Source organism: Scophthalmus maximus, chromosome 7, assembly GCF_022379125.1.
Source record: "Scophthalmus maximus strain ysfricsl-2021 chromosome 7, ASM2237912v1, whole genome shotgun sequence".
NCBI classification, from domain to species: domain Eukaryota; kingdom Metazoa; phylum Chordata; class Actinopteri; order Pleuronectiformes; family Scophthalmidae; genus Scophthalmus; species Scophthalmus maximus.
The window spans coordinates 13,975,338-13,997,500 of NC_061521.1; the positions used below are offsets into that span (position 1 = coordinate 13,975,338).

The 22,163-nt window shown below is 44.6% G+C and overlaps 2 protein-coding genes across 4 annotated transcripts in view; one reads left to right on the plus strand and one right to left on the minus strand.

Moving 5' to 3' along the window:
- otud7a (OTU deubiquitinase 7A) overlaps nt 1–17,353 on the minus strand; it is a 34,837-nt gene extending 17,484 nt beyond the window's left edge. The window contains exons 1-3 of one of the 2 annotated variants that reach the window (XM_035641333.2): nt 16,455–17,353; nt 4,090–4,201; nt 1,401–1,549 (exon numbers count right to left, since the gene is read on the minus strand). In XM_035641333.2, coding sequence (XP_035497226.1) covers nt 1,401–1,485 — 85 coding nt within the window. In that variant the 5' untranslated portion in view covers nt 1,486–1,549; nt 4,090–4,201; nt 16,455–17,353. Of the gene's footprint in view, nt 1–1,400; nt 1,555–4,089; nt 4,202–16,454 lie in introns of both variants that reach the window. The other variant, XM_035641331.2, reaches the window with a different exon arrangement.
- Nucleotides 17,354–19,339: 1,986 nt separating this feature from the next.
- LOC118314730 (proprotein convertase subtilisin/kexin type 5) overlaps nt 19,340–22,163 on the plus strand; it is a 20,832-nt gene continuing 18,008 nt past the window's right edge. Inside the window, exons 1-4 of one of the 2 annotated variants that reach the window (XM_047333009.1) lie at nt 19,340–19,906; nt 21,622–21,825; nt 21,902–21,970; nt 22,138–22,163. The exon at nt 22,138–22,163 is cut by the window's right edge and continues 17 nt beyond it. In XM_047333009.1, coding sequence (XP_047188965.1) covers nt 19,396–19,906; nt 21,622–21,825; nt 21,902–21,970; nt 22,138–22,163 — 810 coding nt within the window. In that variant the 5' untranslated portion in view covers nt 19,340–19,395. The remainder of the gene's footprint in view (nt 19,907–21,621; nt 21,826–21,901; nt 21,971–22,137) is intronic. The other variant, XM_035641330.2, reaches the window with a different exon arrangement.

Genomic DNA, 22,163 nt, shown 5'->3' on the forward strand with positions numbered 1-22,163 from the left:
TATCTCAGTCCATTGAGTCATAACAGAATTTAGATTCAAACCATTTTCATAAGATTTTCCACACATATGAAACAGTTGAAAATTATTTTTATTAATGAACGCTAGTATAAAAATCTACTTTCTTTACATTTTTTGGGTATTTTTTCCCCTGTCCTCACCCTATGGGGATTTTTCACAGCAGACATTTTGATTTGATACAGAATGGTCCAGCCGTTCCTGTTAACATAAAACGTGGCTCTGCTCTAATCGTTAGCCCCAGTATTCATTTCATTATTGTACTTTTCCTCCTGCAGATGACATGTCAAAATATTGTCTGTGAAAAAAAATGTTCTAGTGAATTTGAACACAAAGGTCAATGCACATCCGGTGGTGTGGATTCAGTACGTAAAACGGCCTCTAGAGGGAAGCACCACAAGTGGCGCTGTCATATCTCGTCTGTCCCGCCTCACACCGGCCTGACTCAGACCAGAGGTTAACAGAGCAGCCAATTGATGCAAGTCTGGAAAGCGAAGAAAACATTACAGCAAATCAGCAGGGGCAATACTGAAATAGGTGCATCCTGGCCCACGTCTCGCTTGTCTGAGTGCAGTGTCTTGTTCGGTGTCTGTCAGTGTCACATGTTTGCCCCAGTGGCTTTGCACCAAGGCAGAATCAGGGGGGAAGGGAGAAGCAGACCCCCAACACGTTAGTTCTTTCTTCAGACCAGATATCAGATGCAGTCTGTCCACACACACTCTGTACAAAGATGTCCAGGACACATAGGTGCTGCAAACACTCCACGAGCACTTCATCACCCGGAAGTCTGATAGGTGTGGTGCAAGCTTTCCTTCCCATGAAGCGGACAAAAGTCTGTCTGCATTTTCTTTACTGCAGTTTGAACAGTTCCTGGGGTGATAGGCTTTCTTAAAACCACAAAAAAATATCCACTTTAGTTGTCTTTAGATATTGAACACAATCCAGCAGCAGACCAGCGTTTCTGTTGCCCTGTGCACTTTCGCTCTCCTGTGTTTTTTTTTCCAAGTGGCACTGCATGTAAGCTATACGAGTGCCAGTAGCACTCTGCTCCTCAATGAGTTCCAATGAATGGGCACAAAGCTCTCCCTAGGGAGCACACTCGTAAAACCGTCACACTGGCCTTTAAATCAGCGAGCTGGCCGACTGTTGCAGCCCCCACTCCTCTCCTTCCCTCCTTCCCTCCTTTGTTTTCCTTATTTTCTCTCATTTCCTCTCCTCTGCTCAGTTCAGTGCAACCACAGCACAACAGGGAGCAAGCGATCAAGACAGACATCCCCAAATATCAAGTCTTTATAAAACAAAAAATGGAATAATAGTTTAGTGGTCAACCTCTGGTCTTGAATATGCAGAGTAGTGTCTCTCAGTGTTGCAGTGATCTCTCTTACCTTCCAGCAGGTCTCTTGCCAGACCCGGTTCTGCCCCCGTGGACCGAACAAAGTCTGACAGGACCGCGTCCATGTCCAGAGTCATGTGGTCATGTGTGTGCGCTGCCCAAGGTGCAGCGGTGGCCTTGGTGGACGCCAGCCTTCACGTTCTCATCTGGGGGGGGGGGGGGTGGGAGACACAACAGGCCTTAAACACACAATTTCAGCAATAAAAATGAATCCATTTCCAGCCGCATAATTAAAAAGTCATCACTCACTAACCCCCTGTGAGAAAACTTCCTTGTCCGCCCCTCGCTCTCATTTTAATCCGGGCCAGGATCCCCACCCTGCTTGTACTGATGTGTGATGCTTCGTAGAGCTGATAGATCGTAGTACTGTGAATAGCACTCCGCTCCCAGCGCTCCTCCCAGCTCTTGCGAACAGTCATAACATAACATCCAGCACCACAGATGGAATATCAACAACACAGCCACAATTCGCAACCCGGACGCACCTGCCTATGTCCAAAGCCTCTGGCCCGTCGCCCATGATCACAACAACGCTAACCCTCTTCCTGCCACTCCGTGTCACCCAGAGGTTTCTGGGTAGGAGCCAGACCCTTAAACCGCGGCGACACTGAGCTGGACGGCGAGTTAAAGGTGTCTGGTGACTGTTTGTGGAGATGGGCGATTCAGCGTGATGTTATTCTGTGTGATCCCAGCAGGAGAGCATGTTAACATCATGGCTCTGTGACACTAGGGCCCTAATGAATCAACAAGCAGCGCCATGTTAGGTAATAAACAGCACTCCTAAGATGCACATGCGTTTCGCTCCCTCGGCCCATGGAATGAGTCCACGCATTGCTGTCATTCCAGAGATGGATGTCACAGCGTTGTCAGTGAAGCAACAAACACCCACAGGTTCGCAGCTCTGACACCAGGGCCTCTGTGTGCGGACCAGAGCACCGAAGGCCGCTCAGGTCAGTGGATTTGACCTACAGGAGGAGTGAGAACACGCTGGAGACATCGTGCAGATACTCAGCCCACGTTTGTGAGCAGAAGGCGGGAGAGAGGCTTCCCCCACTCTCTCAGTGAGCCGTCCGACATGACTGCCCATCGGGTTTCGGCTCAGCGTTGTGAAAGTGACAGACGCTCTGAAAATAGAGTCGACACACATCAAGCGCTGTTGTTTCGTGCTTCTGCTCTGTGGCTGAGGTATATTAGTGGATTACTGTGACAGGGGGATATTATCATTATTTTTATTCATTATTTTCACTAACCATCAAAGAGCAATCTCAGATTTGGAAAGTCTTCTCAGTCAGAATCATCATCAGAGAGGGAAAAAAAACCCAGACGCAGCAACTTCAGTCTTTATCATATGCATTATTAATGAGTCAGAGACGCACTTAAGCTGTAGTTTAGCTGACCTAGTTACTGTCATTTGTATTGTGTTGCATGTGCTTTGCCGTACTGAGAGAATCATGTAATCTATACAGGACGCGCAGCGCGGTCAGCTGGAGCAGTTACAACCAAAGGTTGTCAGAGATCATGAGATTATGTTTGTGAATAATAAGTAATCAGATCAAATGTCAACCAAGAGGAAGAGGATTACTGTCTGTCTACCTGGACATCACTGTAAAAAAGCTACAACATGTTGGCTTTTAATACCAAAAGGCAAACTTAATTATTTCAACTGTTAGAAACTAGCCATTAGCCCTCTGTGGGAACCAAAGAGACAACATATGTGCATAATTAGTCTCTAAAGGACGGACACTTAACTCCATCCCTAATACAGAATAATGGGCCGCTAGTGAGAATCACAATATTGCATTGCAGGGCAAAAAGTCCAGTGGTGTGTGGAGCAAGTAACACAAATAGCTGAATATATAAAGTCATGACCTCATATTTTCCCTAAAGAATGGCCTTGTGCCGATCGCTGTCCCCGTGGGACGTAATTATGACTCAGAAACACCCTGATGCATGTTTTTCTATCCGACATAAAACCATGTGGGCCAGAGGAAGCTGGGACTGTCCAGCTTACTGTAAATCACAATCACAATTAGCATATTTGTCATACACAATGCATCAGGCTTCTAAAGAACATGAAGCAATTATGACACAGTGACGGAAAACCTTGAAAAAGATCTACTCATAAGAAGACAGAGAGACATTTGGGTATTTTCTTATTTTCAACTATTTCCATGAAAAGACCAAAGAAAATCGATAGTACCTCTATTAAAACTGTCTCTTTAAAACAGCATCAATATCAACAACAATACAATATAACACTGTATATGCAATTTTTCTGCATAACAAATACTTTCACCTTTGATGTTTTGATTGCATTTTGCTGAAACTATTGCTGATATTTTTGAATGTAAGACTTAGTAATATCTGAAGGCTGTCTGCAGGTAAGACCTGAAATAAACTACAGTGCCCCTGTACATGGTAATGAAGGAAGATGTTACCCGGTGCAGCGGTGATTTATGTGCTGATTTATGTGTTTTTAATAGTTTTTGGGCAACAATGGAGGTCTAAGTAAACAGAGTTATGAATCAGGCTTTGGCTACACAATGCTTGATAACAGGATTAATTCATGTTGGTTTGTGTCTTTTACTAGGATTTGTTGTCAATAGGAAAAAATTGAGAATACCTCCAGCCTCATCCTTTTAGTGTTATTTGGCAGCTGTCGGTGACGATGTCAAACCTACTTTCAGTATATTCGCTGAGGGTTGTTGAGAAGCCATCTGACGACCATGGGACTGTCAGGACCAGACTCCGCTCTAGTCCATGGCTTCAGAGGCAGCGGAGAAGAGGAAGACCCTGGGGATGCAGACACACACAAACACACACACACAAAATATGGGGAGTTATCGTCCAGAATCAGACGATTATGGCCCTCGGTTCTGATTGGCCGAGTTTCAGTTTGAAGGTGCGGTAAAACACCCAACCTGAAAAAAGTGCGACTGCATCAGCGTTAAAACATGAATCCAAAATCACCCTTCAAGCCATTGCTTTCATCGTGTGTCATTTAGAAGCCGATTTGTCACCTGGCATTTCATTATTATTATTATCATTAGGTTACTGACTGAAAATCAAAGATGAATTTGCTAAATCTTTATTACGTGAAGCAGCATCATTTATTCTTAGATACCTTCTTCTTAAGAAGTTTAAACAACCTCAAGTTTAGTATCAAGACTTTAAACCTGTACCTTTTTCCCCCCAACACCCCACCTTCTAAAGTCATTTACATTGGTGTGATCACATTTTCAGGTTCTCACACTAAGATGCAGGTGTAAATCACACCACCACCAATGTGGTCACAAAGGGAAAAAATAAATAAAAAATGCAGTGCAAGCGCCACGATCTGTGCTTTTACGTAATGAAATGCTAATGTGCTGATGCCGGGTAAAGGCAGCGAAGGTCACCGCTGGGTTGTTGTGTTCTTACATGGCACAGATGTAATTATGTATGTGTGTGAGAGCAGCCACAATGGAAACACAGTGGATTTCTGTCGTCCTCCCCGCGGGATCGCACCACCCTTTCAGCAGAATACTGCAGAAGTTCTGAGGAGTTAAGAGTCAAAACCCTCCTGAGTTGGGCTGAAATATCCGTCAGTGTCATGCATAATTCACATGAACTGTACAAAGTTTCATTCTCTGTGTATGTGTCCCGTTTATTTATCCATTATCTCTTAGAGCAGCGTGTTACCTTCTGATCTAAACCGATTTCCTCTTTGAAATAATAGAGATGATAAAAAACATTAGTTATGGCCTATGATTGTTGACATAGTTTAGCCTGAACAATGACAAACAACTATGGTTCACAAGTTCAGCCATTGCTGATAAACTAATATGTTACCGATGGCTGCAAGAAATATATATTTGCAAGAACCACTAATAATAACCCTCAAGGATTCTATTTTCTGAATATGTAGTTTAAACTAAAAGTTATACAATAATGTAATTATTTAAAACTGACAGGGGCCATTGTAGAAACATGAAAACTGGATGTAAAAATATTTACGCGTTTCTGTTACATATGCAGTTTCTGTTTCACATGTATAATCAACAACAAAGCCGCTACCATACTAAATCAATCATTATCAGCTGACACTTACTGTATGTTTTATACTGTAAGTGCACTTTGCACCATACGACAATAAACCTACCTGTGTGAATTCATCAGATGAGTCCAAGGGGCTTTAAAGATGCTTAAATCTAATTAACCTTTTCTCAGAGGACAAATATCTCCTTTAAACCTGTGAGGCTTGAAAACACAGTCATTTTTAACTCAACCTCATACGTAATTAAATGCAAACCCCCCCCTATATGATGCGTAGTAATACTGCACGGCAGCTCCCCACCCACTACTTTATTATTTGTCTAACATTATTTGAAGTGTCACTACTTTAAAAAGCCAGTAAACCAGTTGGCGGATTAGAAAGTGTGAAATGACTGAGCCAGTGAATCTTTAAAACTTTGGTTCCTCATAAGTGTTATTTAATAAGAATTATCTTTTCCCCCGTTCAACGCAAATGTGTAGCAGGCTGTATTTCCATGATGTACATGTAAATACGCAGCAATTTGACGGTAATAAGATGAGTTATAGCTGAGATAATTGTCTCCATAGTGAGCTGTGATCGCCCACATGCGAGGGCGATATACACACAGCAGGTGGGAGGTGAATATACTGTACAACATACACTCTACTCACTGTACTGCAGCTCCTCCAGGACTGGATAATGGTCCGGCAGTAAATCCTATACTTACAACAAGTGTATACATTTGCAGTTATGCTCTTAAATAAACTTTCAAAACCTGATTCTATTTTGGCTTAGTGAAGTGGACTGTGTGCTTCAGCATTAAATCGGGAAAACCTGTCCTTTACACACGGTTAGGTGTCGTTCATTTATATTCATACGATTGTACCAAGAGTATTATAATACATGATTTTTGTCCCCATTTTCCTAAAACCTGCATTGTCTGCATCTATTTCTGACTTCCCTCCATTTCACAGACCCCTTTGGAGTGAAAAAAACAACGTTGCTTCACAAGGAGAGCATTACGCAATTTAATAAACTATTCTGGTTGATTGAAGCTTCTGTCATGGGGGAAATTGGTATCTGTCTTTTTCATAATGGAATTCACAACACAAAATTTAGTAATACCTTAAGTCAATTCAAAATAAACTTTTACTCAAAATGCAAACTGTAGAAAACAAGTCATATTGAATCAGTTACACGGAAGAAGAAAGGCCCAGAAAATTAATCAATATTAGCTGATTAGTATAGGGGCATTCATATTTTTTATATTAAGTGCCCACTTGAGATAAATAAAATGTATCTAAAGTATCTATCTTGCACTCCTCACTGTACACAGTGAAAGGGCTGTAGCTGAATCATAAAATGTAATGTGCTTCTTTCACCGACCAAAATAGGAAAAGATCACAACCTGAATGCAATGTCTCATCATGTCTGTCGCCCCGCTGCAGGACCAATTGATTAGTCTGATGATGGTTGATGAATTGTACCTTTTTGTAAAAAAGTCTGAATGTCACGCTGTGACAAGCTGCTGCTGAACCTGCCAGTGGCAGAACATCTGGTGTCAGCCTCCAACCCATCTCCTTGCTGCCTGCAGAGGAGGAGGGAGGTTCCAGCTATACATTTGATTTCGCAAATTTGTGGTTCATGAGCACATCCATCTTCAGAGTATTTAATCATTTCAAGATAACTCACTGATGCCACATATGTTCTCATAAATGCTTCGTGTTCAAACTGTAGATTTGTTGGCTTGTTGTTGTTGCTAACACGACATGAGAAAAATGAACTAATTGCAAACATACACAACGTTTATGGTAGTTCTGCAACCCCTGGTGCTTTTTCGAGGACTATTTCACTTCACAGCTCCCCAGTATAGTTGGCAGCAATAGTCCAAAGTGTCAACAGGAACTCCGAAACCTGAAACCTGAGCACACGGTTTTACCAAATAGTGTCAAAAGACCTGTCCTGCGAGGGATGGACATACGATGCGGGCTCGTGGTTGACCCGAATTAAGTGACTGAAACCTCAAATAGTCAGGTGCCTCCAACCACAGGAGAGAATATTTTAGATTGCTTGAGCCAAGCAGGGAATAAAATCGGCGGTCTGGCTCTGACAAACAGCTCCATCGAGCCAATGTGGCTTCACTGCCAGTGTGTGTGAGCTGAGCTGCAGTCGGCAAGTCCCGGCACCATCAGACTGAAACTGCCATGTTCAACATCCTAGGATCTCCAGCCTCGTAGCATCACACCAGTGTGTGAGAACACAAACATGCGTGTGCTTGTGTGTGTATGCAAAAACACTATCCACTGCATATTCTCCACTAAGTGTGTTTACCGATCTTAAAGCTAACAGAGCAAGTGCCTCTACGTAGGGCTGCCAAAACACAGAAGAACACTAATAAAAGATGTGATTCATTCTTATCCAGTTACTGATTCACATGCCCACAGCAAAATGTCAACCCACCCTCAGTTATGGTCAGAGGGGGGGAAAAAACTGCCTGTTTTTCCGACAACAATAGATACAGCCACGCTTCGAACGGAAACACAGAAACAGACTGATGTTGATGCAATTCAATGAATAAAGGCAGGGACAGGAAAGATGCAGCAACGGAAAACATCGCTGTACGAGACTGGGAAATTAGCATGATTCCAGTCAGAGAGCTCATTTCCACCTTGCATCAGTGGTGAATAGTCGACACAATACATTTGCATGCTTCATAACACAGCACACTTAAGGGGCATGGGAAATTCATGTAATGGGATATTATAATTTCTCACCAAACTACAAACTAAGCACTTGCACTATTTCAAAGTCCTTGCTTGCGAGCACAAGATTCAATCAGTGCATTTCAAGGGAGAGTGGAAGCACCACTTGCTATTCAGCCTTCCCATCAGTCAGTCAGCCTCAACCTCTGTCCTTCCTCCTCCTCCTGCAGCCACAGTGGCAAGCTTGTATTTGTGTTGACTGTGTACGTGTCTATCGCCAGTACGATGCGTTCAGGGGCAGCAAAGGTTGGACGACGTGGTATGTATGACGTGTATCAATCAGAGCCTGGGGCGCCACGTTCGAGTGAGGGGTCTGCAGGCTCATCATGTTTAGCCATTTTGATTTTTTGAGTGCTCCATTTCTGTCTCGATCTCTCCATCTCCGGTCACCATGGGAGTGTGCGGGTTCACTCCTCATGCCTCCATTATGCCGCATTTGAATGTGGGACTCTCTCTGCCTCCAGCACCCACAGAAAGGCCATTTACTTGCTGTGACCTCAGAGCACCCTGAGAAACCAAACGCAGAGTGCCCCCATCCAGAGACAAGAAAAAGGGGAGATCAGCTGACAGAAAGGACTGACTCTGTTGCATGTCACCGACACACTAACCCCTCCTGTTTAATGCACGGCAGAGAGCAAGAGTAAGACTCTCAAGTCCTGACCTCCAGTCAGCATCTGTAATGAAGTGGTGCACAAACACTCGCCTACTTTAATTTTTAACTCTCTCAATCCTTCTCTGAAGTGAGAAGAAAAATAAGGTCCAGCTTCGGAGCAGCAGCCTTTCACATGCTGTGAGAAAGATGCTGCTGGAAGCAATAATGTCACTTTACATCTCGTTGCTGCACTGCACACTGCCAGCACAGCACATGCACCGAGTGGAGAGTTGTTGTCAATTTGCACCAAATGCATAATCACATTTATATTTGAGGTCGATTTCGATAAACGCTGCAGAGGAGAGCATGAGCACTGCCCTTTGTATATACCTGAGGGACACTAGTGTTTCTAGAAATAAACTTTACATATTTGTTAAAAGATACGAAGCTCAAGAAATAAACCAACTTAGTGAGACAGGATTTAAATTTACCATCATACCATCATGAATTTTTACGGCTTCACCTGCACGTGGTTTCAATTATTTACAGACTCAAAACTATCATACATTCCCCCTGTAAAAATGTGTTCAGCATTTACACTACTAGCCATACATCAATTTAACAAAGCAACTGAGGGCTCTTCTAGTTCCAACGGAGCCGCAGACACAGCTCAGCTGCACCCAGACAAAGAACTGGCTGCTGAAGGGCACAGAAGAAGATCATAACCCCTTAAAATGTCAATCCCTCCAGCCTCCGTACCACAGTACCGACTGAGCCCTTTTCGACAACAGTGCCACAAGCAGACAGCTGCAACTACAGACTGAGGCCTTACCAAAGCAAAGGGCTCCCGACTTTCTGTTGATCTGAGGAAGACACCATAGAAAGAGGGGAAGAAAAAAAATAACTGTGGACGCACAATAAATTACAACCACCGCAGGTGTATTTATGACGTTTGTTTCAAGCAAGCGAGCAAAGACGTACGACCTATACAGAGACATAAAGAACTGCTTGTTTTCTGAATCCGAATCTTGCGATCCCCGGTGAGATTCACAGGCCAACTATCTGGAGCCAGCTGGTGCTTCCTATTTGGGTTTTGTGCTGAGGGAGGGTGTCCTCTCAAGTGTCGAACACACAGAATCTTTTGCTTGCATCCACTAACCTCGTTAGACCCGCATGCAGCTCAAGGCTTGAAGATTTGTTCTGTAAATATGAAGGTGGGTTGGCTTCATCTGTAAAGATCACGGCCATCACATACAGACATTTGTATATGCTCAGGCTGGGTATCTTTTTCTAGAATTTCAAATTGGAATCAATTCAAGTCTATATTGATTCGGTGAGGGATATTTCAGTTGTGGATTTTGCTCTGACGAGATCTTTTGCTGAGAACTTATGCTGCAAATTCTACGAGGAACCCTCAGTTGTTTTATCAAGAGATCAACGTTTACATTGAGAATTGATCCCAAATCAGTTACATGATTGTACTTTTCAATCAACATGAACAAGCGCTCTCCTATGCCAACTTCCGACTGCACGACTTTCGGAGTCGTCGATTCTCTGTGCAGTTCGCGCTGCACGACTCGCCGTCTTGTGATGGTGGGTCTTGCAGTCGTTGCGATTCATGCCCCCACGATCTTTCACCTGGAGAAACTCCTGACTAGTGCGCCTGTTCTCCGGAAAACAAAAACAACACAGCTGCAGCTCTGTATCGTCGTCTGACCTCTCCTTGTGCTCAACTCTCCGTGCAGATTCCAGTACGCATTCGAAAATCTCAGAACGCATTCGCAGATTCTTTGAACACATTTACAAATCAAACTGCGCAGACAAGGACTGAGAAGAAATGACACAGCTCTCCACACACAGACACAAATAATACTGCTACAATATTGGGCCCATTGGTGACCCTACAAAAATTAATCCAAATGATCCTCCTGCCCTTCTGTGTCATCCTGCTCAGAGCTGATGCCTTTTTTATTTTTTTAATCTTACCCCTTCCCCTTTCCACAGTATTTCACCTCCACTGTGCATGTGTCACATACATGTTTGCTTTTGTCCAGCACCTCACCGTCTTCGTAGGTTTTAAACCTGAAACGCTACCTGAATTCACAGAAATGACACACAAACACACACACAACCACATGTAGGTGAGCTCAGCAGATACGCAGTACAGTACCTCTTTTAGTTCCATGAAAAACAACAGCAAAACTATATTTACAGTAAAGCAGCACACGGTGTCATGTTGGCTAGATCGCTTACAGTTGCAGCTTCAAACAAACTTCTGAAATGTAGAGAAATATCACTGAAATACTTATATTTAGCTGAAACTCTGCTTTAATCACAGGGCGGCCGCGAGTCCTTCAATGATCCTCGAAAATAAGAATTTAATCAATCTCTAATGAGAAAGGACACATTTGTTTCAGATTGTTTTGACAACTTATACTGTCTCTCAGACTCCACATCTCAAATTACCCGTGTGGTAGTGTGGCTCCAATGTTGGACTGAGTCTGTGTGGCTGCTTGCATCTTTGTGTGTGTGTGTGTGTGTGTGTGTGTGTGTGTGTGTGTACATTTAGGTGGGTGGAAAGAGCAATATCACGGAGTTTCTCTCCTATCTTTATTCAGGAGCTTGGTTTTTCATTTTGAGAGCATTATTTCTTCATTTCACGCTCAGATTTTGCAATGCCTTCCCTCAAAAAGCTCCCGCTCGCCTGAAAATTTCCTCTGCTCCTGCTCAAAACTGTTTTGTCTGCCCTCACACATACAGCTGTGTGCACAAATTTCCTGTGCTTCATTTTGAGTCCTCCTCCCCGCGCTCAGGCTGCTTCTGTCCACTCGCGCAGCTTCAAGAGAATGCCAGGTATGACTTCTTTGACCAGAAAAAAACATCACTGCCTGATTGCGGGCGCGTTAACTTAACCTCTCATAGCGACCGTTACAGGCGGTTACTGTTTAACCAGGTTCATGTTCACTCACCAGCAATGGAACTGTGACACCACCCCTCCACACCAGCCTGCAGCCAACACCTAGTTGCACCCTATTGGGCCCGTACTACTTTTGTAATGTAACAAAACTTATATTTCATTGCAAAATTAACACTGTTACTAGCCAACAAGCTAAATATTTCTCTCTTCTTCTTTTTTTTTTTTTACTATTTTGGTTCAGTCATTGTGTGAGCACCTCAGTTTCAAGGTGGACACCTTCCAAGTTTAGCATCACCAAGTCAGTATCCGACCAAATGTGAAATGGTCACAACCTCCTGTTCTGTTCCTGAGTTATGCCATTGAATAATTCCCTCGTTTCACCAATTAATGGGGGCTGCATAAGAAGTTGAGAAACTTTGAATCTGATGCCTGTGTCATTTACTCCCATTTCTCATGACCAGGATGGATTTTGATGCCCTAAGACAAGAAAAAGAGATGAGAGGTTAATGGATCCAAGCTTCGCAAAGACAGTTTAATATAAAGTTGTACCTATTGCTTCTTGGATGAAAAATAAATCCTGGTCTAAATAACTTTGTCTGATACGTGTTCTGAACTTGCTTTTAAATGCACCCACGGAAAGGGCATTCAGTGGGTGGGGGTGCATTGTGGAGGAAAGATGTGTCATACTCAGACAGTTTCTGACATTTGATTGATTATGCTGTAGAGACTGATGATGCAAGCATGTAAAATGTTGCCCCTTCATCGTTCAAAGGATCTTCACTAAAGAAGTTAAAAGTTACTAAATGAAGTTCCTGATTCCAGTTTTGGTCTAAGCTTGTGTTTAGTCCTTGATGTTGCATCAAGCAGTTGCTGTTAACAGAGTAGAGGTTCCATTTGCAGGGTTTCTCAAATCTCTTCCGGTCCAGACTCCCTGTCAGAAGAGGTATTGTACCTAAATGGGACCTTCCTGGTTAAATAAAGGATCACTCGTATAAAGGACAGGTAACAGGGAGTGACTTGTAAATAGGTTCCCTGCGAAACTTCATTAGGATAAATATAGTCCAGTAAAACAACTGTACTGCATGGCCCTCTTGAGTCATCTCAAAGCTCTTCTTCATTTCACCAGAAAGGAGACATCAAAAAAGGAAGATTTATTAGTGGAAGGGAAGGGCAAAATTACTCCCCAATGTCCCACAAATTCATTTTGCTAAGACATTTGATGAGATGCACTGTATCTTAGGGAGTAAAGATGAAAGAAAGGGCAGTGACAGTTACAGACAGCAGAGCAATGTTTTCTCTACCTGATAAAATGAATGACGCAGAAAGCAAGCAGAGCAACACTACGATCTTCTTTTTCACCGGAAGTGTCTAACCTGCATGTCCTTCTTTTAATCTTCTTCTGCGAAAAATGAACTGTGAGACAAAATGGAGATACACCGAGTTAAGTTTCCAACAAATGCTGCTGGGTTTTGCAAAGAGGAAGAGACCTGACCTCTTTTCCCGAATGAAAGAAAATGACCTACACTGTGGACCTGCATGAATCTAAATTGAGTCACCAAGGGTATCCTGCGCAACAGAATTCTGTTTGATTTAGAAAACTGCTCCCTTGCTGATTGGAGGTAGGACAGGGGACGGCTGTCACAGAGAATATCTTCTAGGCAAAATATGAAATCCAACTCCTGTTGCTGCTCGTGTCCCATTTGGATAAAGGCTGAGAACAATCTTTGTCTGTTACACACCAACACACAACCTGTGGTCTCTCTCTCTCTCTCTCTCTCTCTCTCTCGGTTGTCACACTCGAGCCTTGATCATAAAACTTTCTCAATGTTGGAGATTGGGCAAAAAAAAGGTTTACATGTCATAGTTTTCAATCCAACAAGCACAGACTCAAAATACACATTTTCCAATGCAAAACTTTAGGGTTAACTACCACTCGGGATAAACTGTATAGTATAATAACAACAGCAACAACGATAACAATCTTTTCTCCATTAATTCAGTCTCAAAACCTTGACATTACTGTATCCAAAAAACTTGTAAATCCACATATATGCACCACTATCTACACTATTAAAGTTCATGTAGCTCAAGTGTTGCAAAGCGCCAGTCTTTTTAAGATTCAGGTTATCTATGGTTAGATGTTAGTAATAATGGAACATTACGTTATAATTCAATCCAGACTGGGCTCTGGCAGGTTCATCCCTTGTTTCTGAAATTAAACAGCAGCCATTAGGTTTCAATGCTGAATCGTTAAAACAGACTTCAACTGGTGATTGTGAGATGCTAGCTCAAAGAAAAGTGCTTGTATTTAATTCAAAATCTAGTATAAAATATACTGTATTCAGTATGTTACTTTCTTGTGTGAATTGGTAAAAAAACCCAAAACAATATTAAAGGTGTGTGTTGGGGTGTTTGTCGCTCACAGCCAGTCAATGGTTGCCACATCTTTTTGTCACCTCACCCTTGCCAAGGTTTCTCCACTGTGGCTCAATTTGGGTTTGGGTTGGGTTGTAACTTCAGTATATGACATGGCTAATGTCCAGGCTTCCAAATATCTCCTCATAAACCCACACATTCCCCTAATGACTATGTTTACAAGCCCCAGCAGGATCCTCTCCAGCAATTCAGATATCAAAATCAGACAAATAGAAACACAGGCTTGAGCCCCGCAGCCACTGTCAAATCCAGCTTTACTATAAAAAAATAAGTCCATAAATCATGATTAAATGGTTTCTGCAGTCAATGTATTAAAGCACGTCTGCGGCTGCAGCCTGAAAGGGAATACTGGTGTAAGGATTTATTACAGATTAAGTAGTACAAGGTTTACAACTTCGTTTGTCTGTGATATGAAGGGACAGTTCATATTTCCATTCATACACACATTTGAGAATGGGTTTGCTTAATGGGGTACAAAATTCCAACAGGCCCACAAGTGACCACAGTGCAATGACTCTGGGAAGGTGACCAGTGGCCCCCTCCACCCTCCTCTAATGTGATGTGTGCATGAGAGGAGCCCCTCTGCCTGCCTCCGTGGCCTCTAGCTGACCTCCCTCCGCCTGCAGACAGAACACTTAACATTACCTCCCCACCTGTAGAGATGTCTGAGGAACAGTGCCAACTTCAAAGCCCTGCGGTGATTGGGCCCTGATTACCAGGGGCACTTGACTCATTTCATCTCCTCTGGAGGACTAAACTTTGGGGGGAATCAGGCATGGCGATGTGGAATTCTTTTGAAAGGAAATAGGAGATTTAAGCCCCATTCACAGGTGCTCTTTGGGGCCTGGGTGATTTATTTTGATCGTTCTTTTAGATCCCTGTCCAACGTAGCAGTGGAAAAGCACAACAATAGTCCTACAGTAGGTGGCCTGGTTGAATATGTGAATAACTAAAATATGTTTTGATTATGCAATCTTTTTTTTTTTTTACAATGAGAGATTATGAGGCTAATTGCTCTGCCACTGGACAGATGTTTGCAGAGGACTGTCATTCTGTATGGGTTGAAATTTAGTTCAATGAAGCGGCACTGCTACAGTGACATGGAAGCTTAACTGGTTTCAACAACAAGCGTCATCTCTGCTCTGCTTTTCTGCAGCTAAATGCCAGTGACAGGAACAGAATTCACTGTGGTAACTGATCAGGTGCCAAGCGCCCTCTCCCCAGTGCCTTTCTGCACTGGAGCCCTCTATGGTGCTGGCATGGCTCGGCCTGTCCAGGCCATGCCAGGGGCCTGGCAGCCACGGGCCCTGCTTTGTAGCTCTGCCCCATCCTATTGGAGCCACCTCCATATCAGACTCGACTACTGTCAGCTGCTCGTCTCGAAAAACCTGAGCAAAGACTTTAGACAGGGGCAAAAGGTGGCTGAATAATTTGTTAGTGTAAGATGGCCAACAAGCCGATTTGATATAAATCAAAACTGCAGGGAACTGTGAGAACAGCTCCCATACAAGCTGATATTCATGACAGATTAAAGGTTTTACTATGAAGGTCTACGCCACGGGAGGTAAATATGGTTCCAAAAAAACCCGCTATTGTCATAAATTTGTGCCTTTCACGATCCTTACAAACATAGTTGCAATAAATTGTGAACCAGGCCAACAATAAAAGCATGAAACCACACAGAGGCATTTGGTGTATACGCTATTGTGAGGTTTCCTACATTTTTGAGATAGACAGCTAAAAGAGGGACTTCTGAGATTTACTAAAAATATATGTTTCCTCCTGTGAAGCCATCTGGCCCAAAATACACTGTGATGATTAATATTCCATATCTGTAAAAAGAACTACAGCCTCCATAGTCACAATAAGCTAATGGGCCATTCGTTTTAGGATAAGCGACCATCACGCTATGTGAATATGTGTATATACATATATATATATATATATATATATATATATATACACACACACACACACACGTCTGTGACTAAGCATACAGATTCAAGACCACATCCATGTTTACAGCATTTAACTGCAAGTCTCCGACTCACGTCTCATCCCCACAACCGTCGATGAGATTTGTGGCCTCGACGTTATTTTGCCTTCGACCCAAATTAAAAGGTTTTCGCACAGAAGCTTAAGTTGAATGCATCGAGGCACGTACTCGCACGAAGGCAGGTGCACCTGTCTGCAGTGGCAGCCTATTGTGTTCACTGTCAAACGAGCCATGAATCGGCCTGTCGCGCTGTATATGTGGGGATGAACAATAATAATAATAATAATAATGATGATAAATAATCAATAAAAGTAGGTCGGTCTCTTACCGTGCTGCATTCAGCCATGTCTCCCCATCGTTCACGTTTCTCGGTCCAGACCTCTGACGAACCGTTAATTCCTACCAGGCTCCCTCACTCTCCTCCTCTCTCGCTCGTCCCCATGTCATATTTCTCCGCTGCAGCAGAACAAAGCCACGCCCCCTCCGCCAGCCGCTGCCGCGTGACGTCGGCCGGCGAGGAGCCTGTGGATTGGCACGCGCCCCTCGGACAACACGTGCGGCCAGGAGCCGCGAGAGGTCGCTGTGGCTGAGCAGGAAGAAAAACCAGACATCACTTCAGCCACAGCTTCAGCCTGAGGAGTACTCGATTGGTTTCCAAAAGAAAAATCTCTTCACTCACGTAAAAACTGGAAACTATCAGAAAGTTTTGAGGATTAGAGAAAAAACCTTTAAAAAACACAAGTGACATCTTGTAAAATGAAGAGGAAATATTTAAGATTCTGCACTATACTTCTGAGAGATACAGGAGCATGTAAAGAACACAAGACTCGAGTCTGTGACAACCGTGGACTGAAATGGACGTAGTCACCGAAACCAAAGCGGAAAGTACCTGGAACTTGTGTTCTCTCAAATGACCAGCAGGGGGCGATTTGACTGGTTGCATAAAATAAGTCAGTTTCTGTAGAAGTCTATGAGCAAATGACTCTCGAACGAATTTATAACGCCGGTAAACATTTTCCTGAGGAGTATATCGTCTCAATCTCTAGTTTTACAGTCTTCTCCAAATACATCACATTTTCATTTTGTAAATTGTGGGTAAAATAGATGATAAAGCACCGTATACATAGGGGCATGGAAAGCGTGTGATTGGCAGCTATCCATCGTCTACCGCTTTATCCATTTAAGGGTCACAGGGGGGCTGGAGCCAATCCCAGCTAACATTGGGCGAGAACAATCATTCACTCTAACATTCACACCTACGGTCAATTTAGAGTCTCCAATGAACCTAACCTCATTCTGCATGTCTTTGGACTGTGGGAGGAAGCCGGAGAACCCGGAGAGAACCCACGCATACACGGGGAGAACATGCAAACTCCACACAGAAAGGCCCTGCTTGGTTTGAACAGGGACTCGAATCCAAAACCTTCTTGCTGTGAGGTGACGGCGCTAACCACTAGGCCACCGTGCAGCCCTGTTTGGCAGCTAGTACCATCCAATTGGTGGATGGAGCAGGCGAAGGTTAGGCCCCAACCGCTACTCCGTTAAATATGGTTACTTCTATTTTTTGTTTTGTTTTATAAAAATGTTGAAAAATGCTAAACTCAAGGCTTCAAAATAGCAGTTCACAAACCAATGGGATGACTTCACAGGGCTGTGTGCTGAGTCCCGTGCGCTACATGCTCTACACCTGTGACCGTGTGGCCTCCCTGGATAACACTGATGAGTGATGCAGTGGTCATTGGACTCATTGATATCTGTGGCTGACCATGTGAAGTGGTGTCAGGACAACAACCTCTACGCTAAAGGTCAGCAAAACAAAGGAGAGGAATTTCACCCTCGGTGAAAGAGTGAGCATCACGGCTACTCGCCACCGCTGCACATATAGAAAGGACGGAGGTAGCAGAGAGTGAGCACATTCTGTGCTCTGTGTGCACCTGGACTCACAACATCTCACACCTCCCCTCACCTGAGGTGAGCAAATGCCGACAGCATCTGTGTTTCTTGAGAAAATTTGACATGTCAAGCAAAAAAATCCCCAGCAGCTCCCGCAGCTGCACAGACGAGAGCATCCTCACCGGCTCCACCACAGGCTGGTTTTGGCGGCTGCACGGCACAAGGTCGCAAGGCCCGTGAGCAGCCCAAACCATAGGGTGCACCGGCATATCCTCCTAACCAATAACGCTGCAGAGCGTGTACCATCAGGAGGGGTCGCAGCATCATTAAGAACAGTTAAATGGAATGCTGATTCAGGAAGACGGAAACCGTGGATGTCCTCATCAGAAGTATTTATTAAGAGCTCAATATTGAGGAGACTTCCAGTTCGCTACACAGACCAACAGGTTCACAGTGTTCAGCAGTTTGCCCATCTCCGGTCTCTGTAGTGTATTTAGCTTTGAGTAATGTCGTCATCTCCCCACGTCTATGACACTAACTAACTATGACATGAGATTTCAGCTGCGCCGTAATTGTTTCGGCTTGCCATAGATAAGATGACCTTAGTGCCTGAAGAGACTCATCATAAGAGTTTCTCAGGGGAGGATAGACGAAAATTCCTCAACAAACAGTAGCTATACACACACACAACACAAGCTCTGCACACTCCCACCATCAGGATGGCGTTACAGGGCTTCAGACGCAAGGACAAGCAAGACTGAAGTTTTTAACCTACAGGCCATTGGGCCTGTGAATGACACTCACTCACTGCCCCACAATGCAGACTGACCTCTGATCCTTAGAGGTGCAAGGATTCACTCCACCCTGCTCTCTTATTCACTATTACACACACACACACACACACACACACACACAGCGTCACCTGACCTCAACCCCAGTGAAGGGGGCACTTGAAGACGAGTAAGCCAAGCATCCTTTCTGAGTCCATGCCAACTAGAGTGCATATTGTCATTAAAGCAAATGATTTACATTAGAACCTGACTTGCCGTAAAATTGCACTTTTTTTAAATAAACTAATTGAATATTCCATTTTAAACCTTAGTCTAGGTTGGTGGACTCGTTCAAGGAATGACATACAAATTCTGCAGCAGCATTCGACTGTAAGATATCTTCAACGATATTTGTACCTATAGCTGCCACAGGTGTATCAGGTATTTTGGTTCTTCAGGTGTTTGTTTTAGTGTGTGTGTGTGTGTGTGTGTGTGTGTGTGTGTGTGTGTGTGTGTGTGTGTGTTGAACCGGAACTTGTTCTCAATCTGAGGGGATCAACTAAAAGCTTTTGCAAACAGATTGAATCCCATTCAAAATCAAATCCCATGTCCCTGCGGAGACTGGCGCTGCTCGCTGCTCTCCTTTTCTTTTTTCCCCTTCCTTTCTTTCTTCTCTTCCTCTGTCCTCGGGGTCGTTCGCTGACCGCTGACCAAAGGTGCGCGCTCATTGTCCTGCAGCGCTTCCCTCGGATGAACTGGCCCGGCGAGTTGTCCCTGGGCTGGGTCTCTCCTCCGAGCGCCACATCGACCAGACCGCTGCTGCTGCTGCTGCTGCTGCTGCGCGCACACCGCGTCTTTGGACACAGCGACGCACAGGCGGCTCCCCTCCGGTGCAGACGCGCGAGAAGCGGCCGGGCACCAGCCATGAGGTCCCCGCTCTGCGCCGCCGCCGCCGCCCGCCTCGTGCTCCTCTCCTCCGCCGGGTTCATCGCGTGCGGAGCCTCGGCGCCGTGTGCGAGCGGACAGTTCCTGCTGAAGAGCCGGTGCGTCCCCTGTCACCCCGCCTGCTCGGAGTGCCACGGACACGAGCTGTTCCAGTGCACCACCTGTGGAGTTGGTGAGTGACATTTCTTTCTCCTTCGTTTTTCTCTTGTCTTTCACCACTTTTTTAAGCGCAGTGTAAACGGATGCTCACGTGCTTTGCATCCCCTAAATCATAGACGCTCATAATGTACAATGTGGCGGGGCCCCCCGGGGTGTATGTCTATATATATATATATATATATAAAAGTATAGTTTCCAGGACGACGAATAGATCTCCATTGGCTGCACAAAGGGCTTATTCGAAACGAAGACACAATTCATGACAAATTTCACATGTTTTCATTTCTTGCCCCTGGCCGATAAAGTGTTCCTTTTTTTGGGGGGGGGGGGGGGCCGCGGGGGCCCGCAGATGCCAGATTAAAACAAAACTGTGCCAAAGGCTCGTTAATCCACCTGACAGGGGAGGTGGAGTTTTGCAACACCACTAAATGGTTCACTGAAAGCAAAGTTGTTAAAAAGGCTTTTGCATTAGGCGAGAGGCATTCAGCTCTGGTTTATCATTTACTCTTAAACAATCGAGGGGCCTGGCTCTACAACTTGTTCTTTCTTTTCTTTTGGTCACAGCGTAGCTTTGGCAGTGGTAAGAAAATGAAGGTGTGATCCTTTTCCTCCCGACTTTTCACAGTGTAATCTGATCGTGTCAGAATGGGGCCTTTGTTAATCGGGAGAAAGGGGGAAACAAATATCCCCTCGGGCTGGAAGTATCACTGCTGCAGTTCACTGGGCTAAACCTGCAAACCCTGAACGTCTGTCTTTCTTTCTTCCCCCCCACTCGCTCACACAACCCTTTCTTTGTGTACATGTATTGTTACCTATAGCCACATAGTGTACATCGCTGTAGAATTTAAAAAAAATATTGTGTGGACTTCTCTATACTGCAATGAGCACGTGATCCTGGTGTGTACACCTGTGTGATGTTCTTTGTGAAGGAACAAGAAGAGGAAAAAAATAGAAGGTCTCTCCTCTATCCCTCATGCTCAGTGGTCTGTTGTCATGTAGAGGCCGCCGTTCTCTGTACGTGCTGTGGTTACGTGGAAGGGCGAGGGAGGCGGCGGCAGCAGCAGCGGCAGCAGCAGCTCGTGGTGCCTCTCCTCCCTGCCTCACACGTCTTCCGTGCAGCGCTGAGCGGATGAGACAGTGCTGTAACTCATCTGCTTCAGAGATGCCTCAGGTGCCACAGCTAGGCCAGTGGCAGGTTGCAGAATATGAATCACTAGGGCCAACACAACACTGTTGTCTCTGCCCACGGCTCTGATCTCTCATCCGCCTCTAATTGCCCCTTGTTTACATTATTTGGAGCCTCATCAGCTGGTGATCGGCGGGGCCCATACAGTCAACAAGATGGACTGCAGCCATCGGTTTAAGAGTTGGTTCGTAAATTTGGAATACATTTGCTCCATGCTCTGTGGGGGGGGGGTTCTGTCAAGGATGCAGTGAAATGTTGTATGTATCATCAGTTTCCTAATAACTGTGCTGATCCACTTGTGGAGCCAAATGACATCTCTGTCTTCAATGGGTCATTACTGTGGGCCCATTCGCCTCTACCTCAGTATTATTATTATAAGAGGCTCATTGATTTTTCAGGTTTTTATGAAAGGTGAGGTTTTTGGGAAAAGCATTTCCCGGCAGGAGTTCCATATGGCTACTGACAACTTAATCAGAGGACAAAATAAAGTCGGCTGCATGATAACAAGTCCTCTGTGCCCTCCTCCTCCTCCTCCTCCTCAGATGAAGATGGACAGGAACGTTTCCTCCACCAAGGTCGCTGTCGGACACATTGCCCCCGGCGAGCCTATCCTGACAGGGGTCACTATGCCTGCCTGCCCTGCATAGCCAATTGTGAACTCTGCACAGATGGCAACATATGTGCCAAATGTCTGGAACACTACAAACTCCAGAACGGGGTTTGCCAAATGGCGTCCTGTCACATAGGTAAATCTAAATGAGTTTCTCAGCTGGCTATTGCGTGAGAGAGAGACACTCTTTACGGTGGACCTCTGTGTTTCAGGGCAGGTGCAGGACCCTGATACAGGAGAGTGCATTGACTGTGAGATGGGCTGCAAAGCATGTTCCACAGGTGAGTTACTCAAGCCTCCTGTATGAGACTAACATTGCTGCACAGTTTTGTTTTCTTATGTAAGGAGGAACAATAATGTTCATGCAAACCTCGGTGATAATGGTGCACAATGCAGTTCGGTCTTCTCGGTGAATTCTAATGAATCTCCTTTTCTCATTTGTACGCAGGAGACCCTGAGATGTGCAACAGCTGC